The sequence below is a fragment of the Aquarana catesbeiana genome, linkage group LG03 (assembly GCF_042186555.1).
Source record: "Aquarana catesbeiana isolate 2022-GZ linkage group LG03, ASM4218655v1, whole genome shotgun sequence".
NCBI lineage: Eukaryota > Metazoa > Chordata > Amphibia > Anura > Ranidae > Aquarana > Aquarana catesbeiana.
The window spans coordinates 62,493,814-62,517,486 of record NC_133326.1 but is presented as its reverse complement, the minus strand read 5'-3'; the positions used below and the strand labels follow the sequence as shown (position 1 = coordinate 62,517,486).

Below are 23,673 nucleotides of genomic sequence, written 5' to 3'. Positions count from 1 at the left end.
AAAACCAGGCCCTTCTTGGCCAAAAGGGTGTGATTAGAATGACTGGTACCATTTCTTTCTGAATTTTTCTTAATATTAAGGGAATTAACTGGAATGGGGGGAAAGCGTAGCAAGGATGGAATTTCCATGGATACGCCAGAGCATCTGTCCCTAGTGACCCGTCGTGACTGTTTAGGGAAAAAAAATAGCGGAACCAGGGCATTCTCCTTTGAGGCGAACAGGTCCACATCTGGCAGCCCCCATTTTTCGGCAATCATAGCGAACACCTCTGGGTTCAGAGACCATTCTGCTTCTTAAATGGGGTTTCTGCTCAGGAAATCCACCACTCTGTTCAGGGACCCTTTTAGGTGGACAGCAGATAGAGACAGCAAGTGTCTTTCTGCCCACCAAAGAATGTCCATGGCTAGTACTTGCAGCGATTTGCTCCTTGTACCTCCCTGTCTGTTTATATAAGCCACGGCCATGGCATTGTCTGTTAGTATTTGAACATGCTGAGCCTGAAGACCCTGAGCGAACGACCTCAGAGCCAAGTCGATCACTTTGAGCTCTCTCCAGTTTGAGGACTTTGTCGCCTCTTTCCTGGACCAGTTTCCCTGAGTGAAATCCTTTTCTGGGTGGGCCCTCCACCCCCAGGAACTGGCATCGGTTGTCAGCATTTTTCCGATCGGAAAGGCCCAGACCTCCGATAGGATATCCTGCCTCTTCCACCACCAGTGACTTCTTCACCTGGGTTGGAATTTTTACTTCCAATTCTAGAGATTCCTTGCCCACTGAACAGCCTTGATTGATGAAGTCAGAACACCCAGAGATGACATTACCCGCCTTACCGACAGCTGCTGGTTGGTCTGCAGTAAAGATACTGTATCCTGGATCTTTTCCTTCTTCTCTGAAGGAAGAAAGATCCTTTGAGCTACCGAATTTATTATATACCCTAGAAACCGAATCTCCTGAGATGGGTTCAGGGAAGATTTTTGGAGATTTAGAATCCATCCGAGAGACTGCAGATGGCTGCATGCTCTGCCTAAATTTCTCTGCAATTCCTCTCTTGGGGGGTCGAAAAATAGATCGTCTAAATAAGGAATTACTGCAATTCCTTGAAGACGAAGCGGAGCTAGTGCCTCTGCCATCACCTTGGTGAAAATTTGTGGTGCGGAAGATAGCCCGAAGGGTAAGGCTCTGAACTGTAGATGCTGGATTCCGCCCTCCAACCTTACCGCCAACCTGAGATACTTCTGGGATTTGGATGAGATTGGAATATGCAGGTATGCATCTTTTAAATCCACTGACGCCATGAAGCAACCTGGAGTCAGTAGATTTCTGACAGTGAAAATTGAGTCCATCTTGAACTTTCTGTACTTGATGGCTACGTTTAGCGGTTTTAGATTGAGATTTAATCGAAATCTTCCTGTTGGTTTTTTTTACTAGGAAGACATGCAAATAGAATCCCTCCCGCTGTTCTTTTGGTGGCACTGGGATTACTACACCCTGCTGCATCAGTTCCTCTAGAGAGGACTTCATGGCCAGGGCCCTTATTGGATCTCGAGGGGTATTTGTTAACAGAAACCTTCCTGGGGGGCTTCTGGAAAACTCGAGAGTAAAGCCCTGCGAGAGAGTGGTCAGAATAAACTGACTTGAAGTTATCCCTGACCACTGCGGAAGAAACTCTCCTAATCTTCCGCCAACCCGCAGGGACGAGTCATTGCGATTTTTCGGCCTGTGAAGGAGGACGGAAGCGAATTCCGCCTTTACCTCCTCTAGGGATAGCTTAAATTTGGAAGGGGCCACCTCCGCTTCCTCACCCTCCTCTTCCGAATCTTTAACGGAAGGAGCAGGGGACTGCTCTTCCCTGGTTGAGGGGTCTTCAGATTGAGCTTCCACCACCGGGATAGAAAGGGAACCCTGGGAAGCCTCAGAAGTGGATGGCTGACTAGCAGCTGGGTTAACTAAAGAGTCACCGAAAGTTTGAATCATGGCATATAGTTCCTTCTTTACAGAGGCAACCAGGTCATCACAAACCGAAGCCGATTCCTCCCTGACTAAAGAAGTGATGCATGCACTGCACAGGGCTTTTTTCCAAATTTCTCCCATTTTGGCCCTGCAAGAAGGACATCTCTTTTTTGGGTCAGAGCTTTTAGCCTATGAGAGAAAAAAACAAAAAAAGGGAAAAAAACCAGGGGACCTTTTAGTGAGACCTAGTCTCAGCTTCACAAGAATCACCCACAGGTGCACTTAGAAGAAACCAGTCAGCCTCTAGTGCCCAGACAGGCCCCTTGCCACTAGGGGGTAGAGAAAAAAAAAAAAAAAAAAAAAAAAAAAAAAAAAAAAAAAAAGGTATAGACCAAACCCGGGTAAAGGAAGAAAACAGACTTTAAACCGCTGTTCCTACCTGAGCTTTGCTGGCGCCTGTGCCTGTCCCCACCGCTGCAGACGCTGAGTCCTCCATCTCTGGTGTGCAGCTTTCCACTCGTGGCTTCATATGCCGATTCCGGACTCCCCTAGTGCATCTGCACCGGACTGGAAGCGGAAATAGGCGCCAGCTCCTGTCCTCCCCTCCTTCCCCCTTGCTTCCACTCCGGAAATGACGCTTTCGCTGACCCAGTGACCCGCTTTGTCACTTCCGGCGCGATCGCCGCCAAAATGGTGGCAGCGCACACGCACCGCCGCTCCTACGACCGCGCGGGTCACCGAATCTTCGGCTCTCACCGAGCACTAGAGGGGAAGAGGAGCCCGATTCCTACCGCTGCGAATGCTTGGGTAGGCCGGGAGGACAGCGGGTATCCTGTGGAGGAAAAAAGAGAAGGAAACCCCGTCTCCCAGGAGCACCTAAGAGACCTAGACTCCCCTCCCAAATGATGTTCCCTCCGGGCCGGAGGAAACACAAAAACTGAAGTATGGTAGGGAGGCGCCTCCCTTTAAAGTTTGGAGGAATAAGGTGTTTCCTGTTTCCGGTGGGTGGAGTCTATCTCTCAGGTGCTGTCCTGAAAGACGCCTTGGGAAAAATATATAAAAATAATAATAATAATAATAATAATAATAATAAATATTTTGGGGGGTTTCAAGTCATTTTCTAGCAAAAAAAAAAAAAAATGATTTTAACTTGTAAACACCAAGTCTGAAAAATAGGCCTGGTCCTCAAGTTAACTAGTTTCTGATTAAATAAATCCAAGTATGTTTGTGTGAAGCGAGTAGTTGTTTGATTATAAAAGAAAAAAATTTAAATTTGTATGCAGCGAGGAATGCTGTGAATGGTTCTACACACTCTAAGAACATTGCAGCAATATATCAAAGCTATAACTATACTTACAAATCATAAGATATGACATTAAAGGAAGATAATTTTTAGGGCACCTAATACGCTACTAGATATTCTCTACTATATTTTACAATATGTAATATACTTACTCGTCATAGATCCTATGGCCTTCCTTACCCTCCAATTATATTTTGGCGTGGTATCAAGACTATTTACGTCTGCTTTGTTTTTGTGGTTTGCGCCCCACATTACCTCATCTTCCGGGACGGACACTTTTTGCGGCCCTGGTCTTACATCCTATACACCCCCAGCATCTACTTTTTGCATGTAAGTATCCAGGATCGGCACATTTGTCCCTTCCAGTTACGCTTAGCATTACATTCGATTAATTATACTTCTATTTCTGTAGATATTCGGAAGCATCCGCCCCTGATGAGTGTTTTAAACACGAAACGTGTCTGGCAATTCAGGATGCCTACACACATTTCTATGAGTTATCAATTTAGTCAACTGTCTATCAAGCAATCATGCCATTTCATCACACTGTCACTTTTAATACGTGTGTGTGAGAATTATATATATATATATATATATATATATATATATATATACATACATACATACATACATACACACACATATATATATACATACATACACACATCTACACGAGATTGCTCATTAATTTTCATGTTGTCATGTGTTTTCAAGCTGCTAATTTGTATCCTTGATGTCCATGTTATATGTTTGGTCGCCATATTATCATGTGTTTCCAAGTCGATATCATTATGTATCCTTGATGTCCATGCCGTATGTGGAATTGTATTTGTAAACTTATTATTGCATTTTCCATACCACTGAGATCCAATTATTGTGTCCTCTACGACAATAAAATATTTTTTCTTTTACACCCCCGCCATGTCGAGAACCTCATTTAAAGTCCCTTATTTCTCCCCCTTTTTCTCTGAATACTGATATTAGGGATAGAGGCACATGTATATGTGCCTCATTTAAAGTCCCACCTGTGTTTTTACACCTGCCCCCTTCTTTGCATACAATCATAAGATAGGTGCTTACAAGGACAAGGTTAACAAATTCTAAATGCAGCAAGAACACACACAATGTCAATGATATACCTGTGCCATGTTTAGGACATCTCCATATTTTACATATGCAATCGGTATTGTCGGGGGGCTACTTTTGCTGTCTTGGGGAGCAGGCTGCAATGGAGAAAGCAAATTTGTTAGAACATCAAGTGAACACAGAAAAAAAAAAAAAAAAAAAGAGAAGGTCAATGTTCATGTTGTCGTAAGGTACATGCGTAATAGCTTAATATCTTATATTCCTCAAATGTAAATGTAAAATGTATTCTGTGTGTTGCTACATATAAAACTCACAAGACTAAAGCAGCCCATAGGTTTTATACCCAGTTAGGCTCCAAACACACATGATCGCAGGCAGACTAGCCACAATTCCAAATGGCTGCAAAACATGGGACGCGTTTGCGATGCCATTACTTCTAATGGCACCCAAATCGCGCCACGATTCTGCAACGATTGTCGCACAGCAAAATGGGGGGACGCGTTGCTCACGTCCCAGAATTATGTTTGCGTGATTTGTTGCACAATTGGGGTGCCATTAGAAGTAATGGCATCGCAAACGCGCCCCGCGTTTTGTAGCCATTTGGAAATCATGTCTGTATGGAGCTTTAGTGTCGATGAGGAAATCCCTCCCACAGTGCTATTGTTTTCTGCAGGCTGGGAGTCTTCCCTATCAGCAAATCACAGTGATCACTGTTGGCGGCAGTGGTCGCATGCAAAAAATCCGACCGGCTGGTTCAACTGAAGGCGATCAAGGAACCTACTTCAGTACGAGTCTGCCCATAGATTGATGGAATCTCGGCTGGTCCCTGCTGAACCGGCTGAGATTTGATCCATCCACGGCCGGCTTAACTAAAATGTCAAGATAAAAAAGAAAAAAAAAAAAGCTATTTTCAAAAAGCAACGAGGGATGTCGATAATCCCAACACTTACCAGACCTTCTCTAGTGGCAATAAGCAGCATTTTAGCATTGTATTTCTGAGCCAAAAGAGCTTTATCCATCATGGAGCAGTTTCCATCCATCACAATGACTGCCATGTCCTGAAATCCACCACTGGGAACATCTGAAGGGCTGCACAGCCACACTGAGCCTAAGTTTAACAACTTGTAAAAGGTCTGAAAAAACAAAAAAATAAAAAACAAAAGGGAACCAATAACCAAATGGAAAGACAATGTTCTGACAAGAGCCAGACTGTAAAGACATAGGAAACAAGCTGCGTTTTGAATTCTGGACCAAGCAGTGATGTCACTTACTACAGTGCACATTTCTGGGTGCACGCTGGAGTTTGGCTTTAGGATTGATTGATTTCTGTGTAACTCAGAATTCCCTTAGGACTAAAGCCCAGGCTGTGGGCATCAACTCTTCCTGAAAACTTCTGATAGTCACAGTACTATACCACCCCAACCTGTCATTAAATTGCAAAATTCCAGACATTCAGAGGGCAGTAACGGCTTTGGCATGTAGTACTTCAATCAAAAGCAGTATGTTTTAGGCTAGGTTCACACCTATGCGAATTGGATGCGGGTTTCTTCGCGTAGCAGGAGAATGTGACCGGCTCTCTATGGAGCGACTGCAGAGCGCACTGCACAGAGTGTGCGTCTTTAGCTCTGTTTCAGGGCCGAATTCAGGCAAAGATTCGTCCCTGATTTGACCCTGAACCGTAGAACGGGGAAGCACAGTGTTCCTGTGCGATCAGCAGCCGATTCCAGTGTGAACCAAGTTTTAATGTGGGAAAGAATTTCTAGTCTCATGCACTGCCTGGACCTAGGGTCTAAAGGATGTTACAGGTATCTGCGACCTTAGAAATGTTTTAGGACAGGTCAGATTGGCTTTAAGAGGAGAAAATAAACCTTTTATAAAGTAAGCCTGCCTATTTATCAATTTAAAGTAATATTAAAGCCTTACGTTTTAATGCTTTTCATTTACTAATGTAAAAACTTACCTTACATGCTGCCTCTTGTTCCAAAGTTCTTCTTTCCTTCTGCTCCAGCTGGACCCCTTAGCGCCTGTGCCACTTCCTGGTTTCAGGGCAGCTCCCTTGCCGGTTCACACAGGGGCAGCACGACTTGCAGTGCGACTGCCCTAGGCGACCTGCACATGACTTCAGCGGCGACTTGCAAAATGACTTCTGAATAGAAGTCAATGCAAGTCCCCTGAAGTCGCCCCAAAAGTAGTACAGGAACCTTTTTCTAAGTTGGAGCGACTTGAGTCGCTCCAATTAGAACGGTTCCATAGTACAGAACGGGACGTGACTTGTCAGGCGGCTAAGTCGCCTGACGAGTCGCCCCTGTGTGAACCGGGTCAAGGGTTCTATGGAGCCGCCTTGCATGCACAGTATAGGCCTGTAACTAGTGCTGAATGAACATGCATCCATACAAACACACAACCCTTACAAGCCACTCCCTTGCTCTCCCCTCTTCCTGCTGATTGGTGCTTCTGCTGTGTCCTGTGACTTGGTAGTCTGTGCTCGCCTCCAAAAACAAGTTTGGGAAAGCTGCACTGAGGAACCCAGAGCCCACAGAGGTGGAAAGGGACTATGGTAAGAGTTTGTGCCACATACCATACATATTATGTAGTGTTTACTACATTGCTTAGTGCTTAGCAAGCACTGAAAAAAAAAAATGCAAGGTTGTTTACTACTTTAACTAAATATTCAGATTCATAAATTCAAATGTGACAAGTTCTCTTTACCCAACACAAAGTTATCTTTAACACATAACTAAGAGATAAGTAATTTTATGCTGGCCATACATCAAATCAATCAAATCAGAAGGAAATTAGCAGGAAATTTGACCAAAATCATCCGAGTGAAAATGATACAAACATCATTATTAGCACAACTGATCAATTCCAAGCACTAGACAACACTGCTTTAACAAATATTATAAATTTTTTTAAATATTTCCATTAAATGGGATCAGTTCAGATACCCATTTTCTATGCCTGCTTACTTCATCAATTTTGTACATATTCCTTAGATTGTAAGCTCCTTGAGGGTAGGGACTGATGTGAATGTACAATGTATATGTAAAGCGCTGCGTAACTTGACGGCGCTATATAAGTACCTGAAAATAAATAAATAGTCATTATTAATTAAAATTTCAACTTGCTAAATTGAACTCCAAGAAAGCAGATCACAAGTTTAGTTGAAAAGTATGAGGGCTGTACTGAAAGTAATGCAAAAGTGTGCATAACTTTATCTTACATAAATCAAGCCAATTTCACATGTTGGTAGAGTAACACTTACTCTATAGTAACTCTTTTTCATTGCAGGTAAATAATGCATTCATGTTGCCCCAGTGACGACATTCATTAGAACGAAACGTACGTCGGCGGTAGTGGTGACATCTTATCGTCTGTAAGGACGCCAGACGCTGTGTGCAACAGATTTCCTTATTTCTGCCAAGTATATGTCTATACCCAGAAATAGTTTTTAAAAGGATGTCTGCGCAATGAATTGTTTTTTTCTTTTTTCATGTGTGACACAATGAGCTGGCGTGTGAATTACTAGCACAGCTTGATGTTAATGAGATGTGGTTTATCCATCCATACTGAGAGCTTGGATTTGCTAAGGAAATTTCATCCCATAGATGAGGCGCTCTTTGCTTGCATTGAAAAAGCTGCAAAAGGGCTGTGTTAGACCCACCAAGGTCGATCCATCTGGTAAGAGGCAAATCCTCTTGTGTGCAGTGGAGCACGGAGTATTTAATAACTTCCCGACCGCCCACATACTGTAGCAGGGTGGCCCGACACTGTGAAACGATGTACCTGTAAAATTTTGTGCATGAGATACTGAAGCTGCGCATTCTACATGCCGGGGGAAGGGGGGGAAGCGTGCACGTGCGTCCAGCGGCCTCGATGTCCGCCGGCAACCTGTGACCGCTCCACAGAGAGGCAGAACAGGGATCTGCCTATGTAAACAAGGCAGATCCCCGTTCTGACAGGGGACAACATGGAGATCTGCTATTGCTAGTAATCAGGAACAGCAATCTCTTTGTTGTCACAGTGAGCCCATCCCCACAAAGTTAGAACACACTGAGGGAACACAATTAATCCCTTTGATCACCCCCTAGTGTTAACCCCTTCCCTGCCAGTTTTATTTATACATTGATCAGTGCATTTTTTTTAGCACCGATTGCTGTATTGGTGTCACAGGTGCCCAAAAAGTGTCACTTAGGTCAGATTTGACCGCCGCAAATGTCGCAGTCCCGCTAAAAATCACAGATCGCCATCACCAGTAAAAAAAAAAAAAAAAAAAAAAAAAAAAAGTAAAAGTCCCTAAATCTATCCCCTATTTTGTAGACCCAATAATTTTGCGCAAATCAATATACGCTTATTGGGATTGTTTTTACCAAAAATATGTAGAAGAATACATATTGGCCTAAACTGATCAATACATTTTATTTTTTTTTTACATTTTTTGGGGGGATATATATTTGAGCAGAAAGTAAAAAATGCATTTTTTCTCAAAAATGTTCGCTCATTTTTTTGTTTATAGCGCAAAAAATAAAAAACCGCAGAGGTGATCAAATACCACCCAAAAGAAAGCGCTATTTGTGGGAAAAAAATGTCAATTTTGTTTGGGTACAGCGCCGCACGACCTCGCAATTGTCAGTTAAAGCGACGCAGTGCCGTATCGCAAAAAATGGCCTGGTCATTAAAAGGGTGAATCTTTCCGAGGCTGAAGTAGTTAAATAGGATCACAAATATATTCAGAAAGAATCACCTCTGAATGGTTGTTGGAAATCTATATATCTGATCACACCATCTTGTGTATGGGACTTTTTTCATTTATTTAAACCATGGACTCGCATTTGGTTTAATTATTTCCCTTGGTTTGTGAAAAAAATTTTTTTAAATTGATACTATCAATGATTTTTTAGCAGTTTTGGATACACGCATTTACTTTCTATATATGGCATTTTTTATTGTTATGTGCAATATATTTAAGTGCTGCTATCCCCTTATTTGTTTGCATTCACATATATGTATATCAATTTTTTTGATTGACACCTTGATGTTTCACATATTATTTAAAGTGTTTGCTAAGGTAAAAAATGTTCTGCTAAAGTTCCCGCTGATATATAACACTAAGCTTCCCAGTGGATGTCATTTATAAAAATATGCTGTTTGGCGCTCAGCGGACTATCCGCTGGTCTCCTCTCCCAATGCGATAGCTGCAGGGGAGATGCTGGGAAACCCCTGCTGACGTCTGCTGGGAGGAGAGGAGGAGCCCGGCAGCCAGTCACGTGAGTGCCGAAGTAAGCTATTATACAGCATATTTTTATAAATGACATGCACTAGAGAGCTTAGTGTTATATATCAGCGGGAACTATAGAAGAAACACGCGGTTATATTTGTAGCACGTTAGGCGGATCGGGGAGCTGACAGGTGGGGAGGGGGGAAGGAGGATAGAGGGAGACACAGGAGAGCAGGCTATGCATGACTGACGGAGGCACGTACTCTGACCACAGTGTCGGTACTCAGCAGCCCTGATTATCATGGTCAGCTTACAGGGGGAGAGCAGAAACTGGCAGGATCACCCAGGTATTTCAGGTGATACAGAGGGGGGGGGGAAATTACACAGCACAAGCACTGTGCTGTATAACATGCTTTAAAGAAAACAGGATCCTTCATAGTATATAGATTTTTTTTTTTTTTGGGGGGGGGGGGGGAAATAAAAAACAAAACAAAAAAAACAAAAAACAAAAGGCAGAGGGAGATTAGGGTAGTAAACAAGTGGCTAAGGAGCTGTTGTAGTAAGGAGAGGTTTAGGTTCCTGGAGAACTGGGCCAACTTCTCAGTCAGTCACCAGTTCTATAGAAGGGACAGACTGCACCTAAATGAGGGTGCAGATCTGCTGGGAGTGAAGATGGCCGAAAAGTTAGAGGGGCTTTTAAACTAGGCGACCGGGGGAGGGGGGGGTGCAGAGGTAGAGATAGTCAGCGCGGAACATTTTCCAGAGGGTAGTATTAATGGTAGGTTGAAGCACATAAACCCGAGGTAAGTATAGTAACAAGTCCTATTTGTATATTCCTGTTGGTATAGCTGAGAAAAATTGCATCACTACTAAAAAACACCACCACTGCACCTCTGGATAATCAATTATAACTAAAAGCTGCCACTTAAAAAACAAATATACAGGCTGAATTTTAACCACTGGTCAGTAAGCAATAGTGACACACAGTCAAAATAGCGGCGCTAAGTGTTAAAATGAGTGTTAAATAACCTGAAAGTGACATGTGACTAATAAAAATTCTGAATAAGAAATCCTGTCCTGTGTTGGTGAATTAGTGACTGGTGGAGGTGCCGGCAGGTGGAGAATATATGAGACACACCGCTGATGTTTGGAACTTGCTTTAAAACCCTGTCCAAGTGGTTTGAATGCGCTTTAGCCTTACATGAGAATGTAGGCATTGAAATTCGGTGAGTGCGTTTCTTTTGGGGAGTGGAATCACAGACACACTGGTGTGGTGGATGGAATATGAAAACTTTGCATCGATTGTGGATTCCTCTCAACATTTTATGGACTTTTCTTCACAATATATAATTGAATTTCTCTGTTTGCCGATTTATGTTTGTGGTCACAGGGTGCCAACTGTTGATTTATTGTTTTACTATTTTTTAGTATATGTTGTATACTTATATTTCTTATTCAGAATTTTTTTTTTTTTTTTTTTTTATTAGTCACATGTCAAAGTCCTATTTGTAACCTTGGGACACCCAATAAGATGACAGTTTGCGACCAGTCTAATCTAGGTGGCATGTTCACCATTGCCAGGAGCCTGGCGGACAAGATGGGAGAACTAGAGATACTGTTATATGAGAAGGATTTAGATTTTGTGGGAATTTCAAGACTTGGTTCAACAGCTCATGATTGGCTGGCAATCATTCAAGGGTATTCCCTTTGTCGCAGGGATAGGGAGGGTAAAAAAGAGAGGGGTATGTCTGTATATCAAGAATAATGTACAAGTGAATGTGAGAGCTGACATCACTATGGGAGCTAAGGAGGAGGTGGAATCCTTATGGGTAGAGCTCCAAAGGGATGAAACTAAGAGGAAAGTAATACTGGGAGTATGCTATAGGCCCCCTAACCTGAGGGAGGAGGGGGAGACGGACCTCCTATCACAAATTAGATTAGCAGCAAGGATGGGAGGTGGTATCATAATGGGGATTTTAATTATCCAGACAGACTGGGCAGAAGGAACTGCGCATTCGTCTAAGCCTCGCCAGTTCCTAAATGTCTTGCAGGACAATTTCATGGGTCAGATGGTAGACGCACCAACTAGAAATAAAGAGTTACTAGACCTACTGATTACTAACAATACAGACCTGATCACGGATGTGGTAATAAGGGGCAATTTAGAAAACAGCGATCACAGGTCAATTAGCTTCAGTATAAATCACACAAAATAGGAAACAAAGGGAATAAAAAGACACTGAATTTCAAAAGAGCCAACTTCATTAAACTATGAACCTTGCTAAAAGATATAAATTGGGATAAAATCTTAGGAACAAAGAACACGGAGGAGAGATGGGTTTGCTTTAAGAGCATATTAAATAAGGGCATTAGCCAGTGCATCCCATTGGGAAATAAATTTAAAAAAGAGCGAACAGAAGTCTTGGATGGCTTAACTCGAATGTAAAAATGCATATAAAAGCAAAGGAGAAGGCCTTCAAAAAATACAAGGCTGAGGGATCACCATCAGCATTCAGAATTTACAAAGAATGCAACAAGAAATGTAAGGGTGCAATTAAAGTGGCCAAGATAGAACACAAAAGACACATAGCGGAGGACAACAAAAAAAATAAATAATAAAAAAAAAATTCTTTAAGTATATAAACAGTAAAAGAGGGGAGGACAGACCATATTGGCCCCATAAAGAATGAGGAAGGGAATCTGGTTACAAAGGATGGTGAGATGGCGAAGGTATTGAATTTCTTCCTCTCCTCAGTCTTCAAGAGGGAATCGGGGGGCTTCAGTAACCAAAACTGCAGTGTTTATCCTCATGACACATCACAGGAAGCACCCTCATGGCTAACAGAGGACAGAATTAAAAACAGACTTGAAAAACTTAACATTAACAAGTCACCGGGACCAGAAGACTTGCACTCCTAGGGTCCTTAGGGAACTCGGTCAAGTAATTGCCAGACCATTGTTCCTAATTTTTACTGACAGTCTACTAACTGGAATGGTACCAGCTGATTGGAGAAAAGCCAATGTAGCACCAATATTTAAAACAGTTCCAAAATACATCCCTGGGAATTACAGACCAATTAGCCTAACATCAATAGTATGCAAGCTCTTGGAGGGGATGATAGGGGACTATATACAAGATTTTAGTAATGAAAACTGTCTTTAGCAGTAAACTGCATGGATTCATGAAGAATTATTCTTGCCAAACCAATCCATTACCCTTCTATGAGGAGGTAAGCTGCCATCTAGATAAAGGAAGGCCCATAGAAGTGGTGTATCTGGATTTTGAAAAAGCATTTCACACAGTTCCCCATAAACTATTAATGTACAAATTAAGGTCAGTTGGCATGGACCATAGGGTGAGTACATGGATTGAAAACTGGCTACAAGGGAGAGTTCAGAGGGTAGTGATAAATGGGGAGTACTTGGAATGGTCAGGGGTGGAAAGTGGGGTTCCCCCAGGGTTCTGTCCTGGGACCAATCCTATTTAATTTACTCATAAACGACCTGGAGGATGGAGTGAACAGCTCAATCTCTGTATTTGCGGACGATACTAAGTCAAGCAGGGCAAAAACTTCTCCACAGGATGTGGAAACGTTGCAAGTAGATTTTAACAAATTAACCCCTTCCCAACCAGCCAACGCAGTTGTACTGCGACAGGTTGGCTCCCCTGGGCGAAACGACGTAACTAAGTCAGTTCGCCTTTTGACCACTAGGGACGTGCACACCCGCGGCGCCACACCAGAGCCGATGCGAGTGCCCGGCGGGCGTGATGGTCGCCGGGCACCCGCGATCGCTCGTGACAGAGTGAGAACCCGGGATGTGTGTGTGAACACACACATCCCGGTTCTTTTATGGGAGAGGAGACCGATCGTGTGTGCATACCAAGTAGGAACACGGATCTCTCTTCCCCTAGTCACTCCCATCCCTCCTACAGTTAGAACACACACTAGGGAACACAGTTAACCCCTTGAACGCCCCCTAGTGTTAACCCCTTTCCTGCAAGCGACATTTTTATAGCACTGATCGCTGTAGAATTGTCAATGGTCCCAAAAAAAAAAAAAAAAAAAAAAACCACCACGCAGATCACCGCCATTACTAGTAAAAAAAAAAAAATATATATATATATATATATATATATATATATATATATATATATATATATATATATATATATATATATATATATATATATATATATATATATATATATATATATATAATAAAAATGCCATAAATCTGTTCCCTATTTTGTAGATGCTATAACTTGAGTAAACCAATCAATATACACTTATTGCAATTTTTTTTACCAAAAATATGTAGAAGAATACATAATCGGCCTAAACTAAGGATTAAAAAAAAAAAAAAAAAAAAAATTTTTTTTTTTTTTTTTTTTTATTTGGGATATCCATTATAGCAAAAAGTTAAAAAAAGATAGTGCTTTTTTCAAAAATTGTCGCTCTTTTGTTTATAGCGCAAAAAATTAAAAAAACGCGGAGGTGATCAAATATCACCAAAAGAAAGCTCTATTTGTGGGGGAAAAAAAGGAAGTCAATTTTGTTTGGGTACAGCGTTGCATGACCACGCAATTGTCAGTTAAAGCGACGCAGTGCCGTATCGCAAAGAATGGCCTGGTCATTGAGCAGCCAAATCTTCCGAGGATGAAGTGGTTAATGGGGTGGGCAACTACATGGCAAATGAGGTTTAAGGTTTTGGGTGGCAAAAATATCTACTCACTGGGGGTAGAACCACTGGGGGAATCAAGGATGGAAAAGGACCTGGGGGGCCTAGTAGATGATAGGCTCAGCAATGGCATGCAATGCAAAGCTGCTGCTAACAAAGCAAACAGAATATTGGCATGCATTAAAAAGGGGATTGACTCAAGAGATAGAGTGGTAATTCTCCCGCTCTACAACACTCTGGTCCAGCCACACCTGAAGTATGCGGTCCAGTTCTGGGCACCAGTCCTCAGGAAGGATGTGCTGGAAATGGAGCGAGTACAGAGAAGGGCAACAAAACTAATAAAGGGACTGGAGGATATTAGTTATGGAGAAAGGTTACGAGCAGAGATGCTTGAGAGGGGATAAGATTTCAATTTATAAATACCATAATGGTGACCTCACAATAGGGATAAAACTTTTCCGCAGAAGGGAGTTTAACAAGACTAGTGGCCACTCATTAAAATTAGAAAAAAAAAAGAAGAAGAAGAGGTTTAACCTTAAACTGCGTAGAGGGTTTCTTACTGTAAGAGTGGCAAGGATGTGGAATTCCCTTCCACAGGCGGTGGTCTCAGCGGGGAGCATCGGTAGTTTCAAGAAACTATTAGATAAGCACCTGAACAACCTCAACATACAGGGATATACAATGAAATACTGACATAAAATCACACACATAGGTTGGACTTTTTTCAACCTCACCTATGTAACATTAATTACTAGTGCAAATATTACACTTTTTTCTTAGGTAAATAATGGAGTACAAGCAAAAGAAACGTGCAGTCTTGAGCGTTTCATGTTAGTGGTCACAGTTGATGGTCTCCCGATTCCTTGTTTGTCAATTTCTCCTTGTTTAAACTTCATCCATTTTTGCACATTGCTCGTCAATGGTGTCACCTCTGTAAACATTCTGTAGCCTTCTCTGGATGTTGGACAGCCTGCAACCCTCCATTGTCAATAACGGTAGGTTGCTTCTGCTTGGAATCCATTCATTTATTCAATTGTTTACTGCATTTTGCAATATATGCTGATTTTTTTTTTTTTTTTTTTTAAATACAAAGTTGTACATGGAATAAAACCAACTCTTAAGCATTCTCCCTTTCCTTTCTATTTTACCCATGTGGTGCAACTGATGGAAACCAGCCACCCAGGTTGGATTACTAATATGGCTGCTTTTGTTCATCTCTATAACATGGTAGTTGATGTGAGAAGTAGTTTAAATAAGAAAGATAAAGTCTCAATTCACACCTGTGTATTTTATGTGTCTGCATGCTGCACCTTTGATGCACGTTCATGTCAGCACACCTAAAATGCACCGCATAGATGTGAACCAGCCCCATTATTTTTTTCCTTCATTTAACTACAGGTATACGGTCCAGTGTTAAGCACCATTTGCACGGGCGTTTTGCCATGCTGCGAATCTCAGAGGCAGGAATCTGCTTATTACTGTTGCTAGAATTGACAGCTGCATACCCAATATGTCGGAATGACAGGCTGCCGCTGGCTGCAGCTATTTGTGCCTGTCCACAAAGCCAGCGATTACCTGCAGCGATTGCGGCTGGAAACACACAAAGTGCCATCTGCATGCAGCTGTCAATCCCAGCGAAAGAAATCCATAGATTTCTGCCACTGGAATTTGCATCATGGCAAAATGCCTTTGTGAATGGTGTCTTAACCTTCCTGGGAATTCTTCTGCACATAGCCTGTAACCTTTCATCCTTGAGTACCATCTATGAGTGGAGACAGAGCTCCTACAAATCGCCCTGATTAGGATTACTTTTCTCCCCTTAGCAACCTAAACCAAAAAATAACAACTTAACTGTAGATCATTAGCAATCACTTTGTATCACACTGCTACGGTTGCTCTTGTGTCTTACCTTTATCACCATAGAAGAATATTTCCAAGGAATTATTCACATAATATCTACTAGCTGAACCGATAACACAAACTTGACATCATAATAAAAGTTCTTCTATATCCTATCATTTCATGCTTTAAGTCATTTTAGTTTAAAAAGTGTATTTATGGTCAATATTTAAAACCATAAACTTAATTTGCATATTGAATGTCTCTCTTTAGCCTAGTCCTATTAATGTGAATGATCTTGAAGTTTAAAAGCATACTTTTTGAAGAATTCCACATTTACTTCCTTGAATACAGTGACACATTTGCCTTGGGAATGTGTACTACCGCGTCACACATTTTACAGACCCTCTGAACAACAGAGTAGTTGAGAGGAAGAATTTCAGTCAGTACAGAAATCACTGCTTGCAGGCAGCAAGGTACCACAAGATATGAACTGTTGTCCCTTTAAAATTGGGAAAAAGCTAGGAGAATGAGCAGAGAAGCTGCAAAAGCATGCAGAGAATATAGAAAGATGTCCAGGAGACAGTCAGCGCTCACAACATGAAAGAAGACTTTTCAAGCAAGCTTACAGTATTAATTTTATTATTAATAAAAAAAAGAAAAAAAAAAATCATCATGTACATAACTTTTCACAGCCTTTGCCACAACACTCAAACTTGAGCTCGGGTGCATCCCGCTTCCACTGATCGTCCTTGAGATTTTTCTACAACTGGATTGGAGTCCGGTAAATTCAGTTGATTGGACACGATTTGGAAAGGCACACACTGGTCTATATAAGGTCCCACAGTTAACAATGCATGTCAGAGCACAAATCAAGCCATGAAGTACAAGGAATTGTCTGAAGACCACCAAGACAGTATTGTATTGTGGCACAAATCTGGGGAAGGGTACAGAAAAATGTCTGCAGCATTGAAGGTCCCAATGAGCACAGTGGCCTCCATCATCTGTAAAAAGAAGAAGTTTGGAACCACCAGAACTCTTCCTAGAGCGGACCACCCGGCCAAACAGAGCAATTAGGGAGGAAAGGCCTTTTGACCAAGAACCTGATGGTCACTGACAGAGCTCCAGCATTTCTCTGTGGAGAGAGGTGAACATTCCAGAAGAACAACCATCTCTGCAGCACTCCACCAATCAGGCCTGTATGGTAGAGTGGCCAGACGGAAGCCACTCAGTCAAAAGGCACACGAAAGCCCGTCTACAGTTTGCCAAAAGGCACCTGAAGGACTCTCAGACCGTGAGAAACTAAATTTTCTGGTGTGATGAAACAAAGATTGAACTCTTTGGCCTGAATAGCAAGTGTCATGTCTGGAAGAAACCAGGCACCGCTCATCACCTGGCCAAAACCATTCCTACAGTGAAGCACGATGGTGGCAGCATTATGCGGTGTAGAGCTTTTTCATGGGCAGGAACTGGTAGACTAGTCAGGATTGAGGGAAAGATGAACGCAGCAATGTACAGAGACATCCTTGATGAAAACCTGCTCCAGAGTACTCTGGACATCAGACTGGAGTGAAGATTCGTCTTCCAACAGGACAACGACCCTAAGCAAGCAGCCAAGATAAGAAAGGAGTGGCTATGAGACAACTCTGTGAATGTCCTTGAGTGGCCCAGCCAGAGCCCAGACTTGAACCTGATTGACCATCTCTGGAGAGATCTGAAAATGGCTGTGCACCGACGCTCCCCATCCAACCTTATGGAGCTTGAGAGGTCCTGCAAAGAAGAATGGGAGAAACTGCCCAAAAATAGGCGTACCAAGCTTGAAGCATCATACTCAAAAAGACTTGAGGCTGCAATTGGTGCCATAGGTGCTTCAACAAAGTATTGAGCAAAGGCTGTGAATACTTATGTACATGTGATTTTTTTTCATTTTTAATAAGTTTGCAAAGATTTCAAACAAACTTCTTTCACGTTGTCATTATGGGGTATTGTTTGTAGAATTTTGAGGAAAATAATGAATTTAATCCATGTTGGAATAAGGCTGTAACATAACAAAATGTGGAAAAAAAGTGAAGTGCTGTGAATACTTTCTGGATGCACTGTATATTGGATTGTCAAAGCTAGCCATCATTTGTATTGCTCCTACAATGCTAAAGTTAGAGGTCCTTTAATTAATGGGGCCCCATTGCCACTACACTACATTTTGTGCATTGAAAACAGATTGCATTGAACAGCCAATTCAAAATGGAGTGGGCTGTAATGTTCCTCAGTGCAAGAAAACGCTTTCATTTTTCTGCAGCGCAGTGAATGGCACATAATGTGTTGTGGCGCACCGCAGGGGAGTTAGGATGGCAATGAGGGTATGGCCCATTACCACAACAGGCTGGTGTGAACCCTAAATGGGGGGTGGGGGCTATATATGGTTTAAGAATGAGGAGCACCTTGACACTACAACTGTTTCCCAGTGTTAAAAAAAAAAAAGTTCAGACACTAAAAAGGGTTTATTTACTAAGGCCCCCTTTACAGGGACGCCTCTGTGCAATGGATTCTACTTGCTCCATGGGGGATCGCTCCGCTGATCCCTACTGAGCAGGTGGATGACAGGTCCTATTCGGTCTGCTGTGCATAGCAGACACAGTCCCGCTCTCCTCTATGGGGAAATCGAACGTCCGCCAGATCGATTGAAAATATTACCACCAGCCGTCTGTTTTTTGCGGGCAGGATCAGGATTGGATAGCGACAGGTGTCCCCTGTCATCCGCCACTCCATAGAGACCACAGGGACCGATCAGGTCCGCCTGAAAAACTGACAGGTAGACATGATCGAACAGCCCGTATGAAAGGGCCCTAAAACTGGAGTGCAAAATCTGGTGCAGCTGGTGCATGGTAGTCTCTCTCTCTCTCAGATATATAATCAGCAATTCAACCATCTTGACCAGGGCAATACCTGATAAACATAAAATATGATGCATAAAGCACATTGAACAGAGGAGGGAAAAAAAAAAAAAGACCTGATCAAGGAAAAAAAGACAGAAGAGAGACGAGTCCATGGGGAGGGCACGGAGGAGCATTAAATCGAGAGAAGTGTGCTGTCAAATCGGGAGGGCTGAGAAGAAGTTTTCCATGGATGCCAAACTTTAAGAAATGTATCATGCGAATCCGAGAGAATGGCCGTCAGCTTCTCATTCACACGATTTTTGACAGCCTCAAAATTAAGCGCGGGAGCGATATACGGCCTGGGAAGTGGGGTCTAGCTCTACATAGGCTCTCAAAAGGGGTCAGAGTCAACCAGATCAATTGTGGCCCATAATGGTAGTTGATAGGTTTCATGAAGGTGAGATAACGGTGCTACGTTAGCTGCAGTATAATAAGTCTGCAGATTAGGGACCGAGAGGCCACCATTTATTATTTGAGCATACAAAACTTTGTTTACTGATTTGAGGACGAGTGGACCCCCATATAAAAAAACTGTAAAAGCTTGCGTTGGTGTATATGTAAAATATGTGAAGGGACAAAAACGGGTGAGAATCGAAAAAATGTCAGTCTTTTGAACAAATGTGGAAAATTGGCCTGACATAGTCCTGCAAATGATGAAGTGAAATGAATTTCCAGGTAGGGCAAAGAGGAGAGCCAGTGGAATGGAAAGGCCGATTTCAAATCCGTCAGTACTTAAAAAGGGAGAGGTTGACACGAAGTCCAGAGAGGGATGCAAAAGTGTCTAATAGAGATAGTAGATTTGGTAGAGAGGTCAAGGTTAGCAGAATTTTGTAAGTTAATAAAGTCATTTAATATCAATACCCCTTATATCTGGATGGGAATGAACTGCCTCCACCATTGGCTCCAGAGCCAAAACAAAAAGGAGGAGTGGTGAGAGTGGGCAAACTTGACAGGTGCCCCTCTCAATATTAAAGATAGATGACTCAAATCCGCAATATTTAACTTTAGCCCGAAGACAGCCATACAGCACTGTCATTCATCGCAAAAATTAGGCTCCGAAACCATAAGGGTGAATTACGGACATAAGATAAGTCTATGACAGAGTATCAAATCCCTTGTTCACATCAAGAGACAAAAACATTGATTCTAAAGAATGGCTGCGAGCTATATGTTGTAACTGCAGTAATCACTGAATAGCGTCCCCTGCTTGTCTCTGTGGAACTAAGCCAACTTGATCTTTCTTAAATAAGTGGGGGAGGAAAGAGTTTAAACGATCGGCCAAAATTTTGGGCAGAATCTTCATATCGATGTTAATGAGGGAAATAGCTCTAGAGGAGTGATTACGGTCAGGTTTAGGAAGCATCACTATGTTAACGGTTAAAAGATCTGATGTAAAGGGATGGTCATCTTTAACAGAGTTGTACATAGCTGTCAGATGTGGGCTATAATGTCAGCTAGCTTCCTGTAGTAAAGCGCTGTATAGCCATCCGGACCAGGTCCTTTACCCACTTTCAAGTCTTTAATGCATTGGAGGACTTCGAGACTTGGATATCCCGGTCCATAAGGGGCACATGAGCCTCAGTGAAGGAAAAAAAAAAAAATTATCAGTGTCCTAACTACATATCTGGGGTGGGGCCGAGTACAGTGTAGTGAGACAATGATGGAATTCCTCCAAGATCCGCACTGGATTACAAGTAAAGTACATTATGTCGAGTTCGTAGGGTAATGGGGTAAATTTAGGAGTGAAAGTACGTAGTCTATTGGCCAACAACCAAATTTGGCCCATTCGCCTTAGCGTACCTTTTCCTTGTGCAAAGAACGCAAAATGCGCTCTGCCCCATCAGTGAGACAAAGATCCAGAAGTCTAGCAGTTTACGGTTGGTCAAGGTAGGAGATTGTTTAAATGCCATGTAGAGTACCTCCAGACGGTCTCTATGTCACGTTGTTTCCAACTTCAGCTTTGACAAATAAAACTTCAAAGCCGATTGGTTTCTTTGCAGAGCTGCAACAGATTTTGCACTCTCCAGTTTTAGTAAATCAACCCCTAAATAACAAAAGTATGAACTACTTGAATTCATTGTAATGCAAATATTTCCAAACAATAAAATCATATTTAGGCTTCATGTACACTGCTGCTGGTAAACGGACATTTAGGAGCAGTTGGGTGTTTTTTTTCAGCTCTCCCTGAAATCTCCTCTATGTTACCTTATCCGCACATGAACACAGGGTCGTTTATAGTCATTCTAGGCAGTTAAGTTTAGAGGCATTTTTTGGAAAGCAAAAAAAAAAGGCGTTCAGGACGAATGTTCTGAGGCATTTGAAACGGGTAATGCCTATAACAGCTTGTAAACACGGTAACTCACGTTTAGCCGCATTTCTTTCACAGGTGTTTTTAATGGGAGATACATTTTTGGCTCTCTGGCAAAGAAAAAAAAAAAAAAAGCTTCTAAAAAATGCAAAATGCGGCATGTAAACGCGGCAAAACTGACATTTTTAAACATCAGTTACTATCTGTCAAGTTAAATCGTTCTGGAGATTTTAAAAAGTCCACGTACATTAAGCCTTAATAGGAAGTTGCCCATTTAAAGTTTAAAACCTAATAACCACTCCATATTAGCAAAGTCTTCCTAAGTTCCCATCTAAATAGGGTGATTCTGAAGAGAACAGAGAGACTGCTTGGCGATAAACATAACAAGTGTTATACAGTACATACATAGGAATATGACCAATAAAACCATAAACAAATCCGTGATGAATATTAAGTGTGTACACAGGCCATCTTGATTATCCACTGTGAAGTGCTCAGGGCACAGTGATTTTGTGCTTAAAAAAGTGCTCCGTGCCCCCTCTGATGTTTCCACACTCCCCAGAAAGAATGGACCCAATTGCAATTAGCATAAGAGTCAAATAAGCTTTAGCTCGTATGGAAAAGTGTTCCTCTTTGCTCCTCTTTTTACTCCACCAGACTCCTCTCTACACTCCCAGGAATTCCTTTTTTTATGCCGACAACCTAATTTCTTCTTTTGCTAGGTCTTATTGCTGCTGATGTCCTGCAGCCTCTTTATAGCTGCAGCTCCCGGCACCCCACAGATTCCAGGGGAGCTGTTGGCACATCAGAGGGGCACAGAGCACTTTGAGCACAAAAGTCATTATATTAATGCTGTGCACTCAGCACTTCACAACAGATAATCAAGAGAGAATTTGGAGTGTATATATTGGGAACTATAAAACGCACTTAATATTCATCACGGATTTGTTTGTTTTATTTATTGGTTACATTCATATGTATGTACTGTATAGTGCTGTGAGGATGTACCCATAAAGTTTAGTGGTTCATTTACCACCTAGGAGAAGCAGCATCAGTACTGTACACTATTTAACAGCTATTTAAATAGCGCTTTTTTTTATATTGAGCAGAACAAGAACTTACTGCGTTTGTATAGGTTGGTGGAAGTGTTGTCCATGTTGAATTATATGTAATACAGAAATCCTTTGCTTTTGAAGGCTCCTCGATGGCAGTGGAGCGCAAAATTCCTTTGCTTGCATAGATCTACAAAACAAACAAAGCTGGGTTTGCATTCAGACTACACAAAGAGAGTATACATGATGTCTTGTAGATGGAAAGAATAAGCAATGCAAACATCCCTCACAGAAGAACAAACAAAAATGAGAATACAAGACAATATGAATTAAAGGGGTAGTTCACCTGGAGATAAAAACTGTACAGCTTAGACTAAAGTTGGATAACACTCCTGCTATAGTTGTAGGCCATTTATGTACATCCCAAAACCTGAATGGAAAAAAAAACTCAGATATGGCATTGTCTCCATGTTGCCTTGTTGCTAAGACACCGATAACTATTTTGCTAGCGGACTATCGAAACGCGCACATACGTGGTCCAAGATCTCCAATGTCACAGCATCCTGTGACTTCCTGTTCCAACATGACTGCGCAGCAGTGCACAAAGCAAGGTCCATAAAGACATGGATGAGCGAGTTTGGGGTAGAGAAACTTGACTGGCCTGCACAGAGTCCTCACCCCAACCTGATAGAACACCTTTAGGGTGAATTAGAGTGGAGACTGCAAGCCAGGCCTTCTCGTCTACATCAGTGCCTGACCTCACAAATGCGCTTCTGGAAGAACGGTCAAACATTCTCATAGGGATACTTCTAAACCTTGTGGACAGTCTTCCCAGAAGAGTTGAAGCGGTTATAGCTGCAAAGGGTGGGCCAACTCGATATTGAACCCTACGGACTAAGGCTGGGATGCCATTAAAGTTCCTGTGCGTGTTCATACAGGTGGAATCTACCCTCTCTTCTTTGGAATGGCAATCAACCCCATATAGCCAAGTACTCACTCCAGGCGGCTAAAGCCATAGGAGGGCTGGCTTGTCCCAATCTACGGAATTACTTTATTGCTTCCCAACTTACCTACATTTATGCTTGGTTACATTCTCTTTGGTCTCACAGGTCAAAAAGATCTGGGGGCTCACAATCCTCTCCTGTTGATGTGGGTTTTATAGCTTGGAGGGAGGGGGGGGGGGGAATTCTCACACAGTCCTCTCTGGGTATGTCATCACAGACCCCTCTGTGGAGGAATCCTAATCTCCCTGAGCTCTTTGGTCACCCGGACTCACCCTGGTGGGGTCGGTTTGGTGTTACTCACAT

At 42.2% G+C, this 23,673-nt stretch overlaps 1 protein-coding gene across 2 annotated transcripts in view; it reads right to left on the bottom strand.

The window, feature by feature from the left end:
• The window catches only part of SPPL2A (signal peptide peptidase like 2A), a 118,064-nt gene that overhangs the window by 70,258 nt on the left and 24,133 nt on the right, over positions 1 to 23,673 (bottom strand). For both annotated transcript variants that reach the window (XM_073618610.1, XM_073618611.1), the window contains exons 2-4: positions 22,437 to 22,556; positions 5,287 to 5,469; positions 4,390 to 4,473 (exon numbers count right to left, since the gene is read on the bottom strand). In XM_073618610.1, the coding sequence (XP_073474711.1) occupies positions 4,390 to 4,473; positions 5,287 to 5,469; positions 22,437 to 22,556 (387 nt within the window). The remainder of the gene's footprint in view (positions 1 to 4,389; positions 4,474 to 5,286; positions 5,470 to 22,436; positions 22,557 to 23,673) is intronic.